A 20197-nucleotide genomic window follows, 5' to 3' on the forward strand; every position below is an offset into this window, starting at 1 on the left:
AAAAAAGAGCTACTAGTGCAAATTATTTAAACATGTTAACAGAACCTGGATAGTGGATTATCTGGATGTCACAGAACTAAAACGTCTGATTAAGCATTCTGTCATTGTCCTGAGCCATTATCTGCTGAGCTTTGAAACATTTCTATTGTTTCAGGACAAAATGAGCAGCAGACATCCTTACATCACATCACAGATGACCTAGCAGGCTTGTTAAGGATGAGAAGTCTTAACAGTGCAACCCTCTGTTTCAACTGCCCAGCCTATGTCAGTCATACAACATTAAGTACAAATTTCTTCACACATTTTACTACTGACTAAATTCTCTCAAATTCCTTTACTTGTGTGTTTAGCTTTTAGTGAAAAAAGCCATTTAAAATTCAAAGCAGAGAGGGACAATTCATTCCTTGTGCTTCAACAGATTTTGCAAAAAAATACTATCCATTCCAGACATAAACCAGTGTTAACCAAATGAACTAGCAACTATTATTTGCTTTTAAGTTTTCTAAATATTACAATTTCCCTGCATCTTTCCGCTGTATAACTCAGAATATTTCCTGATAATTACAGCTCGAAACACAGCATCAGGGAAAACGTTCAATATGTATTCAAATAAGCAAAACATTCATTATGTAGATAATGTACAACGTGTGAATAAACACTTCATTTACATTTTCAGTTATTAAACAGCCACACTTATCTAAAACAACTTGCAGCAAAGGCTTTGAAAGGACTGAGAGAACCAAATACTACATGTGGAATTGATGAAAGTTTTTAATTAAATATATAACTATTTAACTTTGATAGCTGCATAAACACAAACAAAACTATCCTCAGATAAGCACTGATTGAACTCTGAAATGTAACTAAGCTGGTAAACTCCCACAAGTCTACATCTTTTGAACATGATCCTTGTATCCTCTTTCACTCAGTGAACAGAACAGAACAACAGCAATCCTCGATCCTCACACTGTGCTGCTCTTTAAATGGTCGGCCAGAACTCTGAGTGTGTTACTAAGAGCCCATTGGTTTCTTCTCATATTAACCTTTGAATTCCAAGTAGAATAGGAACAGACTCGAATGATGACATGTCAGGTTTAATATGCGACAGATTTACATTCCCTGGGGAGGCAAATGTGAGGAAAATCTTTCATTAAAGGTGAAACAAAGCCAACAAAGTGCATTGCTTTTCTATTTACCTACTTATTAATAAACAAAACTATGTCAACAAAGGTTTTAGGTAGAGTTAAGGCCAAAATGATTCATTAATTCAGAGTTATTTTCAGAGTTATTTGAATTCAACCAACAAGTTTGTTTCTGATAGGAAATGAGACAGGCTCCCTTAAAAATAACAAAACAACACAATAATTTAGCTGATCAAAAAAAAAAAGGCATGTCAGGTTACTTAGATCCTTCAATAATCAATGGAAACCCTAATTATAATTGCTGAGCAGCTTTTTGCGCAGGTATTGTGACAATTTCTCTTTGGTGATGAGCTCCACGTGTTTGAGGTTGGAAGGCATCCTTGTCATCACCCTAATTGTTACTTCTTCTGAAGTCAGGGCTCTTGCTGGACCACTCCAAAATGGCAATATTATTAGTCAGAAGGAACCTATTAGTAAAATTAGTAAAAATGATAATACTTTTAGCCTTAATCAGCCAGAGGAATAAAATAATTGGGGGCTTAACTTTAGCTAATCTTAATGAACAAGAATATAATCATAATCAAGTTTTATTATTTTAGTACTTAAGAAAATCATGCATTATGTGGATTCATTGCAGACAGATTAATATATTTTAAGAGTTTGCTTAATTCTACATTCTGAATCTTGCCTAAATTATAAAATGTGCTTTGCTTCATAACCCCCTACGGCTGTTATTATCCCTATTGCTCGGGCATCTTTGTCAATAACAGTTTCTACTTCCACGAAACCTTCCATTAAATGCTTGGAGGCCGGACTCTGAACAGCCAGCTCCTTCAGCAATGATCTTTTGTGGCTTGCCCTCCCTGGGACTGTCTGCTGGACAATTGTCATATGAATAGTCTTCACCATGATTGTTTAGGCCATAATATGGCCATAATATAACATTTCTGTATTAAAATTGGGTGTTATTAGTTATTAGCCATAATTATTAAAATTAAGAGAAACAAACACTTAAAATACTTTATTCTGTGCATTATAAAATCAATAAAAATGATTCACTAATATTCCAATTTTTTCAGACACACCTGTATATAGTTGTACTCAGACCTGAAAAAACAGATACTGAGGTAAAAAACTCTGGTGAACATCGTAAAAGATAGGAGAAACAGCTTTGAAATTACTGTGAGAAATCATATCATATCTGGGGCCATCAGTCATATAGAAAGCCAGAACAAACTAGGTTAGACCCAATTTCCCAAAGTTGTTTCCTTTTTTCATACACTTTTCATTTGCTGAAGAGAAAGACATATTGGAATCTTCGGAATCATATGCAGTCGTCAAAAACCAAAACGGACAAGCACTACAACTGAAAGAACACCACCCATCACTCTTATAGGGGTAATTCTGGTTAGAAACCACATATGGCAAGCTGCAAACAGCACCTATGTTGAGCGGCTGACTAAAAGCTACCCCAGCAAACAGCTCTACTAACTAACCTATTGTAATAGACTCTACTAGTCTATTACCCAAAAATAACAGTAGATATAAAAAATGATTATAATAAATACAGTTTATTTATAATAATAAATAAAATTTTTGCAGTAGTCGGAATACTTATTGCCTTTCTGTTACAGTTAAATCTTGCTTTTTGTAAATTACTGAGTTAATACCGTGATTTTTACAGAAAGTTATCATGTAAGAATCTCATGCTGACACATTCCTACTTGCTAGCATATTTTGAGATTAACTGTTAAATGTTCTCCCTACTAATAATAGAAGTGCATTCTTGGTCACTATGGAAACCAGGAAAAAAGTTTAACATACACAGTATACAAATCTGGACTCCATCAGGTGTTGGTGAAAGCATGACTTTTCAGATCTTTGAAAAAGAAAAAAATATATATGAAATTGTTTACTAACCAAGATGTCCAAGTATTTTATTTTCAAAAAAGCAGAAATGCTATGTCAGAATTCTAATGATATTAAACTCTTCAACAAGAAATGACAGCATTTGACCAGAGAGCTACAGAACTGAAAATACTTTCAAATTAACTGCTAATTAATTCTGGTTATTAATCAGCATCACACATCTGAAAACACAGCACAGATCTGTGCCGGTTCTCTGACCAAAATGAAAATCTCACCTCAGTATGTTAATGAAAACATCCTTCCTGTCACTTCATCATGCTCGCCCCAAATAAAATTTGGAACATTTGTCACACTGATCCCGGATGAAATGCAGCTGTTGTGGTTATTATGGACAACATGTCGGACGAACATTAGACGAGCAAACTGAACAGGACAGCTAAACAATTAGCAGCCGTTTCCTCAAACAGTCAAACGTCTGCCACAGAAACAGTGTTTTCTTGCTGGCAATCAGAACCACAAAGAGTCTAATCGACGTGTATTCATGTGATTCAATAAGGCTGCTAATCATTTTTTAAGACAGCTGTGAAGAGATGCCACAGATAACCAAGCATACTGTACTCAACAGCACAAATCACACTGCCACCACTGCACAGCTGGCTGTCAGCTGATGTGTCATGTTAAAGTCCAACACAGCAGATGCATCATGCAGAACTGATGGGCGATGCATGTTGTACGTTTCCAGTTTTTTGTTAGAAACGAAACAACAATGTCTGTGTGATTTGCTCAACCCTGCAACTGCAGAGTTAAAATTCAAGCCAACGGCATAGCTTTCCAGACAATCTCTTTTATGACATGAGCTCTAAATTATTCGTGGCCTGTAATGAGTCTCTCTTCATCCATTATCGCTTCAAGACGAAAGGAATCTAAGCCAAACTAGCAGCGACAGCAGAGAAAGTCGAGACACCAGCTGGGAGATGTGTTCTATACACATGCTTCTCATGGGAGCTTGACACTGGAAAGCAAGACTGAGGTATTCGCTGTTCCTCAGGAGTGCATCCATGTGTGCCAGTGTTTCTAGCTACAGAGGATGTGTAGATTTGAAAGGAAAAAACCAAGTCGTGACTTGTGTCATCTGGTGGAAGTGTGTTTTGTGCTCATGAGTGAGGCTCCAATTAAAGTATGTATTTTTAAATAGGCTTGACAGGTGGCCGCAAAATGTCCCATTTGCATAGACAGTATCATCATTGCATGATCCACGCAAATCTGCTCGTTTTAAAAATGACTAGATTTCATAATAAAAGCCTTTTCTCTACTCATCAACATTTTTAATTTATGTCTGCAGAACTAAAGGTTTGATATTTAAAAGACAGACCTTAATTGGAGCACCTTTGACCAGAGTTTTTAAGTGATACCGACATCTGTTAGACAATCTACATTATTATGAAAATGACAGACTGAGCTCGGCTTGAGACGAGGCAACCTCATGCTGTGATGGAAAGTTTGAAATGATCAGGCAAAAGCAACACAGAAATGATGTCTTCCCTTTTAGTATGTTATTAGACAATTTTTCATTTGATCTTGTGAAGCAAGCTCTCCATGCTTTCTATCACAAGATCAGTGAAGTTTTCAGGCCACATTTGGGAAACATGCAGCAGTCAAATCAATTTCATGAACCCTGATGAGATCATTCCTTTGGGGTTTCAAGAAGCAACTGGGAGTTTTTGAACAAAGAAGGTTGATTTGATTTCTGTATAGTTTTTGTTATAGCTGAAGACATATTTTACACACTACTTCAGGACATTTCTGTGCTACGCGGATTTCATACCTGATAGATCCTGTTTAGATGTGCCTGTAGGGAGAAAATGTAGCTTATGTAATGGACCGGCTCCAGAGTTACTCTATGAACTGAAGCATATCTATAGAGCATATATCCCCTTTTTACTTTTCAACTGACACCAACACCTTGAAGGAGTAAGCCATGTGGACAATAGATGTATGAGAACAACCATCAGGTATTCACTGTTTGTGATGGTTTAGCCATGTAATAATGTGGAACATATTACAAATGGAACATTCAGCAGATTCAGGATGTGATGAAAGATTAAAAGCTGGCTCTCACTAACAAATCTGGAATGTGGCAGCAAACTTTCCAGTGATATTGTAAGACCATAATAGAAAAAAATATATCAATCACTGACATGAGCACGCAATGGCAATAGTGATTGAAAGTACAGAACACACTTGCTGTGTGCTCACTGTAACAAATAAGCAAATAAACTAATTTCAGTCACCTTAATTGACATGCTTATTTTGGGAAAGGTATAATTGAGTTCTGCAAAAGTATTCATACTCCTTGAACGTCTTCACAGTTTGTCACCTTGCAACCACGATTTTCAATTTAGTTTATTGGAATTTTCTGTCATACAAAATCACAAAGCAGTGAATAATTGTGAAGCTATTGGAGAACAATAATACAGTTCTCAAAAGTGCATGCATAGGCAATCCACCTGAGTCATTACCTTGTAGAATTACATTTTGCCGCAATTACAGCTCCAACTCTTCTGCAGAAGGTCTCTGCTAGCTTTGTAGATCAAAAGTAAAATGTTTGACGGATCTTTGCGAAAACAGCTCAGTTTGATTGGTTAGATGTTGTCCTTCCACGTTTTCAAGTATTTTTGAGTCTCTAACTGGTTTTCTTCTAGAATTGTCATACATTTTCTGACCCTGCTGAAGAAAGGCCTTCCCACAGCATGATGCTAGCTTGTGGCCAACTCCAAATAAGACTTTTCATGAATTTATTTCAGCCATTGCTTTCTTCTTGCCACTCTTACATAAAGGCCAGATTTGTGGAGTGAACAGCTAAAGGTTTGGTTGTTAACCGACTATCCCACCTGAATGGGATGTTTGCAGCTCCTCCAGAGTTATTTACCAGATCTTGACAGTGTCTCTGATTAATGCTTTCCTTTCTGGGCCTGTCAATATAGGTGGATGGTTATGTCTCTGTAGGTTTATAGTTGAGCCAAACTCTTCCTATTTTCAGAGAAAGGATTTAACACTGCCTGGTTATATGTTCAAAGCTAGGGATATTATTTTACTATCTACCCATGCTTTAAGTTTCTCCACATTTCCACTGACCTGTTTGTTGTGTTCCTTGCTCTTCATGATGCTGTTTGTTTACTAATGTTCTTTAAGAAACCTCTAAGGCCTTCACAGAAAACATGGATTTATACTGAGATTAAATCACACATAGGTAATTGGTTGACCTGGTTTTATTTAGGGGTATCAGATAAAAAAAGGAATGAATAAAAATGCAGACCACACCAAATTTACTATTATGCACTTCTAAACTGGTCCATCACATCACATAAAGTGACAATTGCATACATTAAAGTTTGCAATGTGACAAAATGTGTGTGGTGGTGGTGGTGTGGGGGGGGGGGGTACATTCAAGGGGTATAAATACACTGACCAGGCACAATAGGTACACTGTTGTTGCACACTGACTTTGTTTCACCAAACTGATTACAAAAGATGAACTGAGCTATTCAAAACCAACTACTAATTTAAGATAAAAAAATAATGAACATGATGTAAATCTAAGGAAAGTATTCTGTAATGAATATTCAAGTCCCTCATCTGCACCAAATCAATAAGTCATTTGAATGTAGGTTAAAAGTATTAAATTCTTCTTCTTAAAGCACCTGTTACTTGCAGGTTTGTGTTCCTCCCTGGTTGTTACTGTTCAATGTTACAATTCCACATAATGCATCAAAAATAATGTACGCTAAAGAAGGTAAATAGAGGAGAAATGTGCACTTTTCATAATCCTGTTTAAACTGGAAAGCATCTAGGATGCACAACAACACCCCGCTAAGACTTTACAAACAGCCTAGATAAACATTTGATTTTTTCTCCATGTTTAATTGTTGGCTAGCTGCTTCAAACCTTAGTGGATTTAAATTAAATAAATTATTACTTTACCTGGTCTCCCTCAGCGAAGACTTGCTCACCGTAGCTCCAGCTGATGGTTGGAGTTGGATCTCCAGATGCTTCGCATGTGACAGTTACCTGCTCCTCCATCTCTGATGCAGTCCGGTTCACGATGTATGTAATCTTGGGTTTAACTGCAGAAAAAAGAAAAACTTAAAGTTAACTAAACTTGGTCAGCCAGGTGGTTTGGCAGCATAAATAAACAGAGTAACACAAAACATTGGGTAGTAGAAAGTAGGATTTAAAAATAGTAAAAAAATGTAAGGCATTTTTTAAGAACTGAACAAAAATAGTTAAAGATTGTCCACTGACACCAGTGGAATAACTTAATTTAAATGTATGCAATGGGATAATTGTTTAGCCCATATTGAGAACAGGGCTTTTTCAGAGATTTACATTTGTGTTAGTATTCAATAACATCTAAGTGCACCTGAAAGTACAGCACGATCCCAACATGCACTGAATTTAATAGTGAAAATTGGTTTATTTTGTTAAGAAAAACATGTAAGCATATAAGAATAAAAATTGAATGAATCATGGTTTAACATTGCAGACCATGAGCTACCACTGTTCTTTTTTCTGTATTCAGGTATTTTAAGAGCGCCAACTTTTTCCTTCCTGATTTCAATGCAGCCTAATAAGAGAATCTCAAATCTTCTTTCAAGGTAATTGCAAGATTTTCTGCATCTGCTATTGGGTTGGAATTCTGACTGCAGGATGTTTTTTGTTGAGCAGCATTCTTGTCGAGGTAAATGCTTTTAGAATATCCAAAACATTATTTTTGAAAGTCTTTAAACATAGTAATTGTGTTTCCAGAAATGTAATATTAATATTAAATATACCAGAAAAATACAGAGACTTAAATGTGTGCACATTTTGTCACATTACAACCACAAACTTTATTGTGTTTCAGAAGGATTTTTTCTGATAGACCAGCACACACTAGTGCAGGATTGTGAAAGTAAAGAAAATTGATACATGGTGTTCAAAGATTTTAGACATTAAACGTTATGTGATATTCTTCTTAAAAAAAAAATCTCTTAACCTCAGTCAGACTAGATTGAGAGCATCTGTGAAGTCTTGTAACAGGCTGGGGCATTATAACATGATTTGATTTGATTTAAACCTTTCAACTGTTGCTTTGGCTGTATGTCAAGGGTTATTATCCTGCTGGAAGGTGAGCCTCCACCCCATTTGTAATTCTCTTGCAGCCTCTAACAGGTATCTAGCTTCACCCATCTTCCCATCAACTCTGATCAACTTTACTGTATCCGTTGGAGAAAAGCATCCCCACAGTATGATGCTGCTACCACCATGTTTCTCCATAGGGATGGTATGTTCGGGGTGATGAGCAGTGTTGGTTTTCTTTTAAAAGCAGCATTTTAGATGTAAGCCCTAAAGTTAAATTTCAAGTCTGTTCTGGCCAGAGCAGCGTTTGCTGTGTCCCCTACATGGCTGTGGCATGTTATTATTGGTGTTTTTAGACAACAGCTTTTTTTTTTTTTACCACTCTTCCACGAAGCCCATATATCAACAGATCTTTCCAAAGCAGTGGATCTCTGCAGCTCCTCCAGAGTTATCATGAGTCTCTAGGCTGCTTCTCTGATTATTGCCCTTCTTGCCCTGCCTATGCTAACAAGCCGGGGAGTGGTGAGGGGTGCGAATTGCAATCTGTCAAAATGTCAGATGGCCTTCAAATTTGACTTTAACCAAACCGGTCAAAACCAGAAAATTTACAAGACACCTGGTGTGTATTGTCGTAGCTGCATAATGTTTGAAATATAATCATCAAATAAAACATTTTAAAAGTTTGCATTTAATAATGAAGAACTCAGGTTTAGTTAAAAGTAAACAAGGTCTCAAAAAATCCACATTTGTGATTTGTAATTGGATGCTGACAAAGAAACATTTGCAGCATTGCACACACTGATATAAGGCAACCGGAGCCTTCACAGAGACGGAGGGAATTTTTGAAATAATGAGATAAACAGTGATTTGAGTCATTTAGAGATAATTATTTGCTTTGAAGAATTTACAAAGGCCACGTCTTTTGTTTGGGAAAATACATTGCAGCAACCAACCCACTATAAATGTAACTGACAGGAATTGAAAATCCAGTTGTGACACGACAAGGAAGAAGCTAATGGGCAAAAATAATACGAAAAAAAAAAGAGTTCAACTGAGCTTATCCAACTTGTTTTCTAAATCCTATGGATTTATCCCTACTTAAAACAGCCACAACCCACACCAAAACAACACCTTATTCTTGTCTGACTTCAAACAGACACAAACCTTACTATTGTTCCTCCCCCACATATATGCTCATACAGTATGTATCTATAATTCCCACTCACTTGGAACATTTCATCCTGTCACTAGTCCATGTGTATACTTTATATAAAACAATCTGTCTTACCAAACACTTTCAGACTGAGTTCCTTCTCACTCTCCCCAGCCTTGTTCTTGGCGATGCACGTGTACTCTCCTTCATCCAGTTTGGTAACATCCATTATAGTCATTTCTGAGCCATCTTCATTAAAAGTGTACTTCTCTTCATCTCTGAGTTCAACTCCGTTCCTGTTGGTAACATACAAGTGTTAAACACTGAAGCCGGTACTTATGAACACCTCTCTTCAACCTCTTTGTGAGACTTTGTAGAAAATGTGCAGATCCCCCTGGAAACAAAGTGAGAAAGGTCAGTAGATGAAGTTCAAAAGCAGTGATAAAGAGAGGCAACATGTGAAAGCTGAAAATCTGAGAACAAAATGTGTTTTTTGTGAAGCAGCAAATTTTTTTGCAAGCCCTTTGACATTTTGACCCAGATTAATCATCAGTTTTTCCTAAATCCGAATCAAATTTTAGCTTTACTTAACTCACTAATGAGAATTGGTGGTGAATTAACAGAGCTACTTTGTCTACTTCCTTTAGTTCTAAAGGAGGCAGACACAGAGCTTGCCTGTGGACTTGCTACAGTAAGTTTAGGGTTAATATGCTAAATATAAAAAAAAAAGATAATTTAGACATTTATGGCCAATAATATCTGCTTTCTATAATAGCCAGTTTTCCTAAGAGTGTTTCCTGTGTGGTTTTTAAAGACTGGCAGCACCTGGATGGGGTTCAGAATGGTTAGTTGATCCTTCCAAGCAGGGTTAAGAAATCTGGTCTCGGTCAATAAACCTATTTCTGGGGAATCAGTTTATTTGTGTGCACAGAGTGCCTAAAGTATATAACTCTGGTACACGCCTTTAACTGTCTGGGTAAGATACCTGCATACTCATTGTCTAAACCATGGTACTAGGCTCTGTGTATAACACTGAGCCTAGTACTGAGGGGGACTAAAACAAAAAAGGTAACAATCATTGCTACTGCTGCTAAGAGAATACAAACTATTAATTATTACAGTCATTTGCAACCTTTACTAACTGTTATTTTGTTGATACACAGACCTCAGCAAATAATGAGTAAACACAAAAATTTTGAGTTTTCAAGTACTGGTTATTTTGTGGTTCAGCTCAATATAGAGTAACACTGAGCCTAGCAAGCCAATATTAGCCTTTTAATCAGTCCACTATCTGCTCAGAAGCTCCAGCCTGCAATCAGCTGCTTAACAACAAAAGCATCCAAACTGTGGCTTTAAAACCTGGTTTAATAGGAGCAAAGAGTGGAGCCCCTGTAGTTTCCACACCATCACTATCTGTGTTTTTTGAGAATGGAAACATTTCCAAACAGCTAGATTTGACTTTGTTATAACCGATTGGAAAGTTTAGTAGCTTTTATTAGCCAACTGACTTGCAGAGTGCACCAAAAGGTGGGGGATGGGAAGAATTACACAGGGGAAATTTTCAGTCACTCCAGCACTTTCTCTGGCATGTAATACGAAAAACTTTAAGTCGCAGGAATGATGTGTTTTTTAGTGTTTTTATTAAAATTTTGTTCCGACTTGGTAACCTAATCTGGAACCTTTTTTTGTAGATTTTAATGATCTGTACTTTTCAGCCATATTTAAATGCACACATGTAGGACATTTTGTCGTTGTAATGTACATGTGCAATGACCAATAAAGATGATTATTATTATTATAAAATTAAATAGTTATGAATAAAATATAATTTCCTACATGAACATAGATGTACCCTGAGCAACTGGTGTGAGTTTCATATTTGTATCACAACTTTTGTACTGAAAAGAGGGCTATAGACGCGACGCAAATTGATAGAAAAGTTTAGATTTTTCAATTCCAGTGAAATTCGCTTTGCGTCGATTGCGGGTTTTGCTTCGCTCCATTTGCCCTAATTGTGGTGCTCGTATCGTGTGCTTCACATCCATTGCAGGTTTTGCTTCGCTATTGTTTCGCTCTATTCGTGCTAATCGCACCATTTGCGTCGCGTCCTTCGCCTCGTTTCACTTCGCTTCGCTCCTGAACATGCCTTTACATAAGGTTAACATGTAAAACGCTCGCTCCTGTCACGTCATTCACGTTCGGTCAGAATGCACCCTAACAGTGCAGGCCAGAACTGGAGCAGAAATTAAGATGTCAACCTGGCAGAATTTTTCTGTTCTGAAACAGATATGTTTTCACAATTGGTCAATTCCCAATGTGGTGAATTACAGACAGACCCTGCTCACAACAGAGCAATTTTAGGTCCATGGTGTAGTAACAGTTTGTTAGGTCTCCAAGCTAATGCTCTCAGACAACACTTCTACTGATGCACATCTACTTGATGAATAAATCACAATATAAATCTTCACTTTATGAACTCAATTTCAACATAGGTACTCCACTATGACTCCTTTCCCTCTGGGGTGAATACTGTAGAAAACATTGACATTCTTGTTTGGTGTTGCAAACACAACCTTATCATTCCACAGCAACTTTTATCTGCAATCTCAGCCGCATTGTGCTCTTTTTTTCCACGTTATTTTACATATTTCAGCATAGAAATAAATATATTATTGATCATAAGGTAAAAGTCAGAAACAGTCAGGACTGAATGGAAATGTGTAAAAATGATGATTTATGACCTTTATAAAATTCTGCATCTTCTAATTAAGATGTTATTTCCCAAATAATGTGAACATTGCCTTAAAGTTGACATTTGTTTAGAAGTCTTTGATTTCCCTATGCTTAAGTGAAAATGTTTTGGTGTGCAAAGAAATGACAAAAACAGCCCTGGCACGTTGTTTGGATCCCCCAGGATGAAAACATCTTACTCAATTAGGAGCTCAGGTTTACAGAGGAATAGCACACCACTCCCAGCCCACAAAGAAGGAAATTTAGGCTCCAATATGTTTATCTCAATTACACTTCGATTTTAAACTTTTTGATTCGGCTTCTTTGCAATATGTACAGTTTCTAAAACTAAATAGGCCAATTTTGTATATCTAAGTGTGATGTTAAAAGTCAGCTTTATTTGAAAGTCAGTTTTATTTTTATCTTGTCATAATAGAAAACCCATACTTTGTCACAAATACTGGCAATCTAAAAGAGGTGTTATTTTCTGAGCTTTATCCGTACGTCCTTGAAAGCTTGTTTTGTGTTTCAGTGAAGTTTTTAATAAGATGCTTGTCCCCTCTAACAGCACTAGTATAAACTGAATCTATCAATAAAACACAGAAAGCCAAGTCCAACAGTATTTCTTGGCCTGTCTAAACTTTGTGACCCCAGATCTAAATTGTCTGTAGTTATCTGCTGTCTTGGAAACAAGATGAATGGAAACAGTTTAACAAAGCAGGAGCCTGTCAATGGCTGCATTCACTAACACAGATAATGTGGCTATTGTTGACAAGCTGCTTCTCAGGTTTCGGTTTACCTTTGATACCCTGTGATTAAGTTTCCTATTGCAATGAATAAATCAGTCTGCAGAATATCACTAATAGCCTCGAGTGTCTTACACACTGAGCATTACTTAGGTTCAGGCTTTACTTCATATTTTGATTATTTAGTGTTGCCCAAATTATCCAATTTATGCTATTGTGTATATAGGATTCTAAAAATGCAGATTACATTGCATGCATCTGTTGTATAGGGAACAAACCACATCACACAGAACTATAATGGTTTAATCTGAATGTTAAGCTTACTGAGTATTTCTGTTGCAGGAAGAGATGCTAGCCTGAAACAAGCCACTCGATTTTCATGCTGCTATTGAGTGATATTTTCTTTGTACACGTAAAATTCACACAGCTCGTTAATTTTGATTAATCCTGCCTCATTAGTTTGTTGCCGCCAGCTTTTACCTCAATGTTATGGATCAGCAACCTGGCGCTGTTTTATGACTGGCATAACCAAGCAGAAGCCTAGAACCGGGCCACACTATGAAAGTGATGTGTGTGGTTCTTTGAATAAATTGTTTTTTTGTTTTGTGGATTTTACTTCTTTTTTATTCAACAAATGTCTAACTGAACTCTGTTGACATTTGGACAGATATATTATATTATGTTTAATTGTTTTGGTTCATAACAAAATGTCTTAAACTATGAGATGAACTGCCTTGAAATCTAACATACATATTAATGCTGCTGACAAAAAGTAATCAGAACTTGTCTCCTGGTGAAGTCATTGATTCAAAGCGTCTGGCTTTCAAACTGGAGCAACTTCTAAAATGATGGCAACCTAAAATGTATTTTCATTTTTGAACTAATTAACAAAGTAAGAGGTTATAGTTGTAATAAGCAGCAAACTATTGTCAATATGAGAATGAAACCAGGACATTGCAGAAAACTAATACTAAAACATTTGCTAAACCTAACTGTGTCCCTGTGCCTGCTTTATTATTTATTTATTAGTTATAGTTACGCTCACAAATATTCATACCCCTGTTAGATTGAGGTTTAAAGCAATCTTTTAATTTTTGCACGTTACTTCGGACTGGAAGTAATATTACTGTTGTGGAGGAGCCCAGCCAAAGCCCCGACTTCTGGAGCGAGCTAAAGATTAGGGTGAAGAAAAGGAGGGCTATAAATCTTAAAGATTTGGAGTTCCTCAACAATTATAAATCATCAAACATGCAAGTAAACAGAGGGAACATGCAAAAAGCTGGTCAACAATAGACTTTGGTTGCTTTAATGCCAGTAATGTTTTTTGTTTCCATTTACAATTGGGAAGGGTATTAATAATGTTTGACATGCAAATTCTTAATAAGATGTAAATGAAAACAGTTAAAAATATTTTTGCTCTTTTACATTGTTTTATTATCTTTTGAGAGTTGTCTGTGTCCCTTTCTACCAGAAATAAACTGCTTGGTTGAATGAAAATAATTTTAAATAAAAACCTGCCATGGGTATGAATAATTTAGGCCTTAACTATTTGTCTTTAAAATATTTAACATTAAATTGTTTCCACAAGACCTGTACATGGTACTTCTTCATTTGGATGTGTGTAGCTTTTTTGGGTAAAATTGGTTTGGTTCTAAAAGTACAAAATTTACATTATTTCTATATACAGAAATGTGTTTTAAAGGCATTCTATCCTTCCTAAAATTATGTTTCTTCTAAACAGGCATTACTGAAATGTGCAGAAAAATTGACAAATGTCTCTAGAAGTCAGAGAGGTTTACCTTATCCAAGTCACCATTGGTTCAGGATAGCCATCAACTGCACAGGTCAGAGTGGCAGGCTGTGCAATGTCTGCAGTGGCATTTACTTCTGACTGCCATATTCTGATGGTTGGGAGCACTAATATATACAGAGATATATAAATGGTTAAACAAAAAAAGAAGAAAACATGAAAACATAAATTATCAAAAAAGTGCATGGAGAGAAGTATTTACACATAAACACACACTATGTTTATTGGCACCTCTAATGAAGAGGTTTAAAAAGCCCTAAAATAAAAATAAAAATATTTTATTGCAGTAGCATAATCTCGCATTAAATAAGTTTAGAAAAATTCAAACTTTAATTTGACTACATTTAATTAGTGAAGAAAAGAAAATTTATATACCGTATATATATATATATATATATACCGTATATATATATATACCGTATATATATATATACCGTATATATATATATGGTATATATATATATGGGCCCTAAAATAAAAATAAAAATATTTTATTGCAGTAGCATAATCTCACATTAAATAAGTTTAGAAAAATTCAAACTTTAATTTGACTACATTTAATTAGTGAAGAAAAGAAAATTTATATACCGTATATATATATATATATATATATACCGTATATATATATATGTTTATATATATATATATATATATATATATATACAGACACACCTGACACACCTTCTCACTCAAAGAGTTGTCTTTATTTTCGTGACTATGAATATCAAATCAAATCATCTTTATTGGTCATTGCACATGTACATTACAATGAAATTTGTCCTCTGCACTTAACCCATCCCTTATAGGGAGCAGTAGGCTGACATTGTGCGGTGCCCGGAGAGCATTTTGGGGCTAAGGGTCTTGCTCAGGGACCCAGAGTGGCAGTCTGTGGGATACTAACCCGGCCCCTTGTGTCCCCTCCGGAACGCAAATCTCCTGTTCTAACCACTAGGCCACCACTCACCAAAACAGGCATGTTTTTGTGACCGGGACTCGAACTGGCGTCGTCGAGAGTTGAAACCTCTCTGCATGGGCCATGCGCTGCACCGCTGAGAACTGCTGAATATTGTAGCTTCACACTGAAGGCATCAAAACTATGAATTAACACATGTGGAATTATATACTGAACAAAAAAGTGTGAAACAACTGAAAATATGTCTTATATTCTAGGTTCTTCAAAGTAGCCACCTTTTGCTTTGATTACTGCTCCTCACACTCTTGGCATTCTGTTGATGAGCTTCAAGAGGTAGTCACCTGAAATGGTTTTCACTTCACAGGTGTGCCCTGTCAGGTTTAATAAGTGGGATTTCAAGGCTTATAAATGGGGTTGGGACCATCAGTTGTGTTGTGCAGGAGGTGGATACAGTACACAGCTGATAGTCCTACTGAATAGACTGATAGAATTGGTATTATGGCAAGAAAAAAGCAGCTAAGTAAAGAAAAACGAGTGGCCATCATTACTTTAAGAAATGAAGGTCAGTCAGTCCGAACAATTGGGAAAACTTTGAAAGTGTCCCCAAGTGCAGTCGCAAAAACCATCAAGAGCTACAAAGAAACTGGCTCACATGAGGACAGCCCCAGGAAAGAAAGACCAAGAGTCACCTCTGGTGCGGACGATAAGTTCATCCGAGTCACCAGCCTCAGAAATCGCAGGTTAACAGCAGCTCAGATTAGAGAACAGGTCAATGCCACACAGAGTTCTAGCAGCTGAAACATCTCTAGAACAACTGTTAAGAGGAGACTGTGTGAATCAGGCCTTCATGGTAAAATAGTTGCTAGGAAACCACTGCTGAGGACAGGCAACAAGCAGAATAGACTTGTTTGGGCTAAAGTACACAAGGAATGGACAATAGACCAGTGGAAATCTGTGCTTTGGTCTGATGAGTCCAAGTTTGAGATCTTTGGTTCCAACCACAGTGTCTTTGTGTGGTGCAGAAGAGGTGAACGGATGGACTCTACATGCCTGGTTCCCACCGTGAAGCATGGAGGAGGAGGTGTGATGGTGTGGGTTGCTTTGCTGGTGACACTTGGGGATTTATTCAAAATTGAAGGCATACTGAACCAGCATGGCTACCACAGCATCTTGCAGCGGCATGCTATTCCATCCGGTTTGCGTTTAGTTGGACCATCATTTATTTTTCAACAGGACAATGACCCCAAACACACCTCCAGGCTGTGTAAGGGCTATTTGACCAAGAAGGAGAGTGATGGGGTGCTGCGCCAGATGACCTGGCCTCCACAGTCACCGGACCTGAACCCCATCGAGATGGTTTGGGTTGAGCTGGACCGCAGAGTGAAGGCAAAAGGGCCAACAAGTGCTAAGCGTCTCTGGGAACTCCTTCAAGACTGTTGGAAAACCATTTCAGGTGACTACCTCTTGAAGCTCATCAACAGAATGCCAAGAGTGTGTGGAGCAGTAATCAAAGCAAAAGGTGGCTACTTTGAAGAACCTAATATAAGACATTTTCAGTTGTTTCACACTTTTTTGTTCAGTATATAATTCCACATGTGTTAATTCATAGTTTTGATGCCTTCAGTGTGAAGTTACAATATTCATAGTCATGAAAATAAAGAAAACTCTTTGAATGAGAAGCTGTGTCCAAACTTTTGGTCTGTACTGTGTGTGTATATATATATATATCAGATAGATATATATAGATATATATATAGATATAGATATAGAGATAGATAGATAGATATATATATAGATATAGAGATAGAGAGATAGATATATATATATATATAGATATATATATATAGATATATATATATAGATATATATCTATATATATATATATATATATATATAGATATATATATAAGGGCTGCACGGTGGCGCAGTTGGTAGCACTGTTGCCTTACAGCAAGAAGGTCCTGGGTTCGATTCCTGGCCTGGGGTCTTTCTGCATGGAGTTTGCATGTTCTCCCCGTGCATGCGTGGGTTCTCACCGGGTACTCCGGCTTCCTCCCACAGTCCAAAGACATGCCTGTTAGGTTAATTGGTCACTCTAAATTGACCTTAGGTGTATTAATGAGTGTATGCATGGTTGTTTGTGTGTTGCCCTGCGATGGACTGGCGATCTGTCCAGGGTGTACCCTGCCTCTCGCCCATAGACTGCTGGAGATAGGCACCAGCTCCCCCGCGACCCACTATGGACTAAGCGGTAGAAAATGACTGACTATATATATATAGATATATATATACATACACACACACACACAGGCGTTGGAAACTGAAACACCTGTCATTTTAGTGTGGGAGGTTTCATGGCTAAATTGGACCAGCCTGATAGCCAGTCTTCATTGATTGCACATTGCACCAGTAAGAGCAGAGTGTGAAGGTTCAATTAGCAGGGTAAGAGCACAGTTTTGCTCAAAATATTGAAATGCACACAACATTATGGGTGACATACCAGAGTTCAAAAGAGGACAAATTGTTGGTGCACGTCTTGCTGGCGCATCTGTGACCAAGACAGCAAGTCTTTGTGATGTATCAAGAGCCACGGTATCCAGGGTAATGTCAGCATACCACCAAGAAGGACGAACCACATCCAACAGGATTAACTGTGGACGTAAGAGGAAGCTGTCTGAAAGGGATGTTCGGGTGCTAACCCAGATTGTATCCAAAAAACAAAAAACCACGGCTGCCCAAATCACGGCAGAATTAAATGTGCACCTCAACTCTCCTGTTTCCACCAGAACTGTCCGTCGGGAGCTCCACAGGGTCAATATACACGGCCGGGCTGCTATAGCCAAACCTTTGGTCACTCATGCCAATGCCAAACGTCGGTTTCAATGGTGCAAGGAGCGCAAATCTTGGGCTGTGGACAATGTGAAACATGTATTGTTCTCTGATGAGTCCACCTTTACTGTTTTCCCCACCTCCGGGAGAGTTACGGTGTGGAGAAGCCCCAAAGAAGCGTACCACCCAGATTGTTGCATGCCCAGAGTGAAGCATCAGGGGTGGATCAGTGATGGTTTGGGCAGCCATATCATGGCATTCCCTTGGCCCAATACTTGTGCTAGATGGGCGCGTCACTGCCAAGGACTACCAAACCATTCTTGAGGACCATGTGCATCCAATGGTTCAAACATTGTATCCTGAAGGCGGTGCCGTGTATCAGGATGACAATGCACCAATACACACAGCAAGACTGGTGAAAGATTGGTTTGATGAACATGAAAGTGAAGTTGAACATCTCCCATGGCCTGCACAGTCACCAGATCTAAATATTATTGAGCCACTTTGGGGTGTTTTGGAGGAGCGAGTCAGGAAACGTTTTCCTCCACCAGTATCACGTAGTGACCTGGTCACTATCCTGCAAGAAGAATGGCTTAAAATCCCTCTGACCACTGTGCAGGACTTGTATATGTCATTCCCAAGACAAATTGACGCTGTATTGGCCGCAAGGAGGCCCTACACCATACTAATAAATTATTGTGGTGTTTCAGTTTCATTGTCTAACCCTTGTGTGTGTGTGTGTGTGTGTATATATATATATATATATATATATATATATATATATATATATATATATATATATATATATATATATATATATATATATATATATATATATATATATATATATATATATATAAATATAAATTATGGTTCATCAAACACAAAATCAACCTTCTGCTGGTGCAATTACAGTCCCCATCTGTTAGAAAATCTGGCGGCTACTGCAGTAAAGATCTATAAATTTAAAAGACTTTTTACACATCCTTGCCTGGTTTACCAGTAAGAGTTGAGTGTGACGTCTCAACCCATCAAGACTGTCTAGTTCTAAACTTTTGACTGGCATGTTAGATTAAAAAAAAAAAAAAAAGACAACCAGCAGAAACAGAGACAAAAGCACTAATTTTAGCCTCGTTTTGTCTCAGAAGTTGCTGGAAACAGGCTTCATTAGCATAGAATATCTTTGATAAGCGGTTGCTCTGGGCAACTCTCTTCACAATGATACCGAACCCCGTCCCCTCTTCATATCTGCAGCTTTCTTTGTGCGTCATGGTACACCTGCCCAACAAAAACATGCATCCAGGAACAAAAACGAAGAGAAAACAATGTGAGAAGGTTGCTAACCATTCACCACAACACTGATGGGACGCAGATCAATCTCGCCGCGGGCCATGAGGCGAGCCTCACACATGTACACGCCCTCATCGGTCTTCTTTATGCCACGGATTTGAAGGTGATTGTTACTAAGTACCTTGAAACGAACTGAAATGAAAAAGAGGATGATTAATTAATTATTTGGTATGCATTTTGGCAAGCTTACAGTATGCAGCTGTCATTGTAGAATATATAAGGAAACTCCAGACCATTTTAATAATGCAATAAATTATTCTGTTTTATTATATGTCAAATATTTAAATACTTAATGTGTTTTATGTACTTACAGTTCTGCACTGAAAGCAACTTTCAAGAAGATTCTTACGGCAAACCATTGAAGCTAATTGTTAAAATAAAAATAAAGGTCATAAATATCTAAGAACCACCCAAATGTAAGGTGACGGTTTCAAATTTGTGTTCCTTTTTCCTGTAAATAGATCTTAGTATGTTTCAAAACAAACATTTAAATGTGTTCATGGTACCTCTAGAAACTGTAAAAACGTACAAAAACAG

General features: G+C 37.4%; 1 protein-coding gene across 14 annotated transcripts in view; it reads right to left on the bottom strand.

Moving 5' to 3' along the window:
- Nucleotides 1-20197, bottom strand: part of ncam1b (neural cell adhesion molecule 1b) — a 134575-nt gene that overhangs the window by 41304 nt on the left and 73074 nt on the right. For 8 of the 14 annotated variants that reach the window (XM_047390635.1, XM_047390634.1, XM_047390633.1 and 5 more), the window contains exons 5-9: nucleotides 19655-19792; nucleotides 14558-14675; nucleotides 9418-9578; nucleotides 6993-7135; nucleotides 4837-4860 (exon numbers count right to left, since the gene is read on the bottom strand). In XM_047390635.1, coding sequence (XP_047246591.1) covers nucleotides 4837-4860; nucleotides 6993-7135; nucleotides 9418-9578; nucleotides 14558-14675; nucleotides 19655-19792 — 584 coding nt within the window. The remainder of the gene's footprint in view (nucleotides 1-4836; nucleotides 4861-6992; nucleotides 7136-9417; nucleotides 9579-14557; nucleotides 14676-19654; nucleotides 19793-20197) is intronic. The other 6 variants (XM_047390642.1, XM_047390643.1, XM_047390641.1 and 3 more) reach the window with 1 other exon arrangement.

Source organism: Girardinichthys multiradiatus, chromosome 18 (genome assembly GCF_021462225.1).
Source record: "Girardinichthys multiradiatus isolate DD_20200921_A chromosome 18, DD_fGirMul_XY1, whole genome shotgun sequence".
Lineage (NCBI taxonomy): Eukaryota > Metazoa > Chordata > Actinopteri > Cyprinodontiformes > Goodeidae > Girardinichthys > Girardinichthys multiradiatus.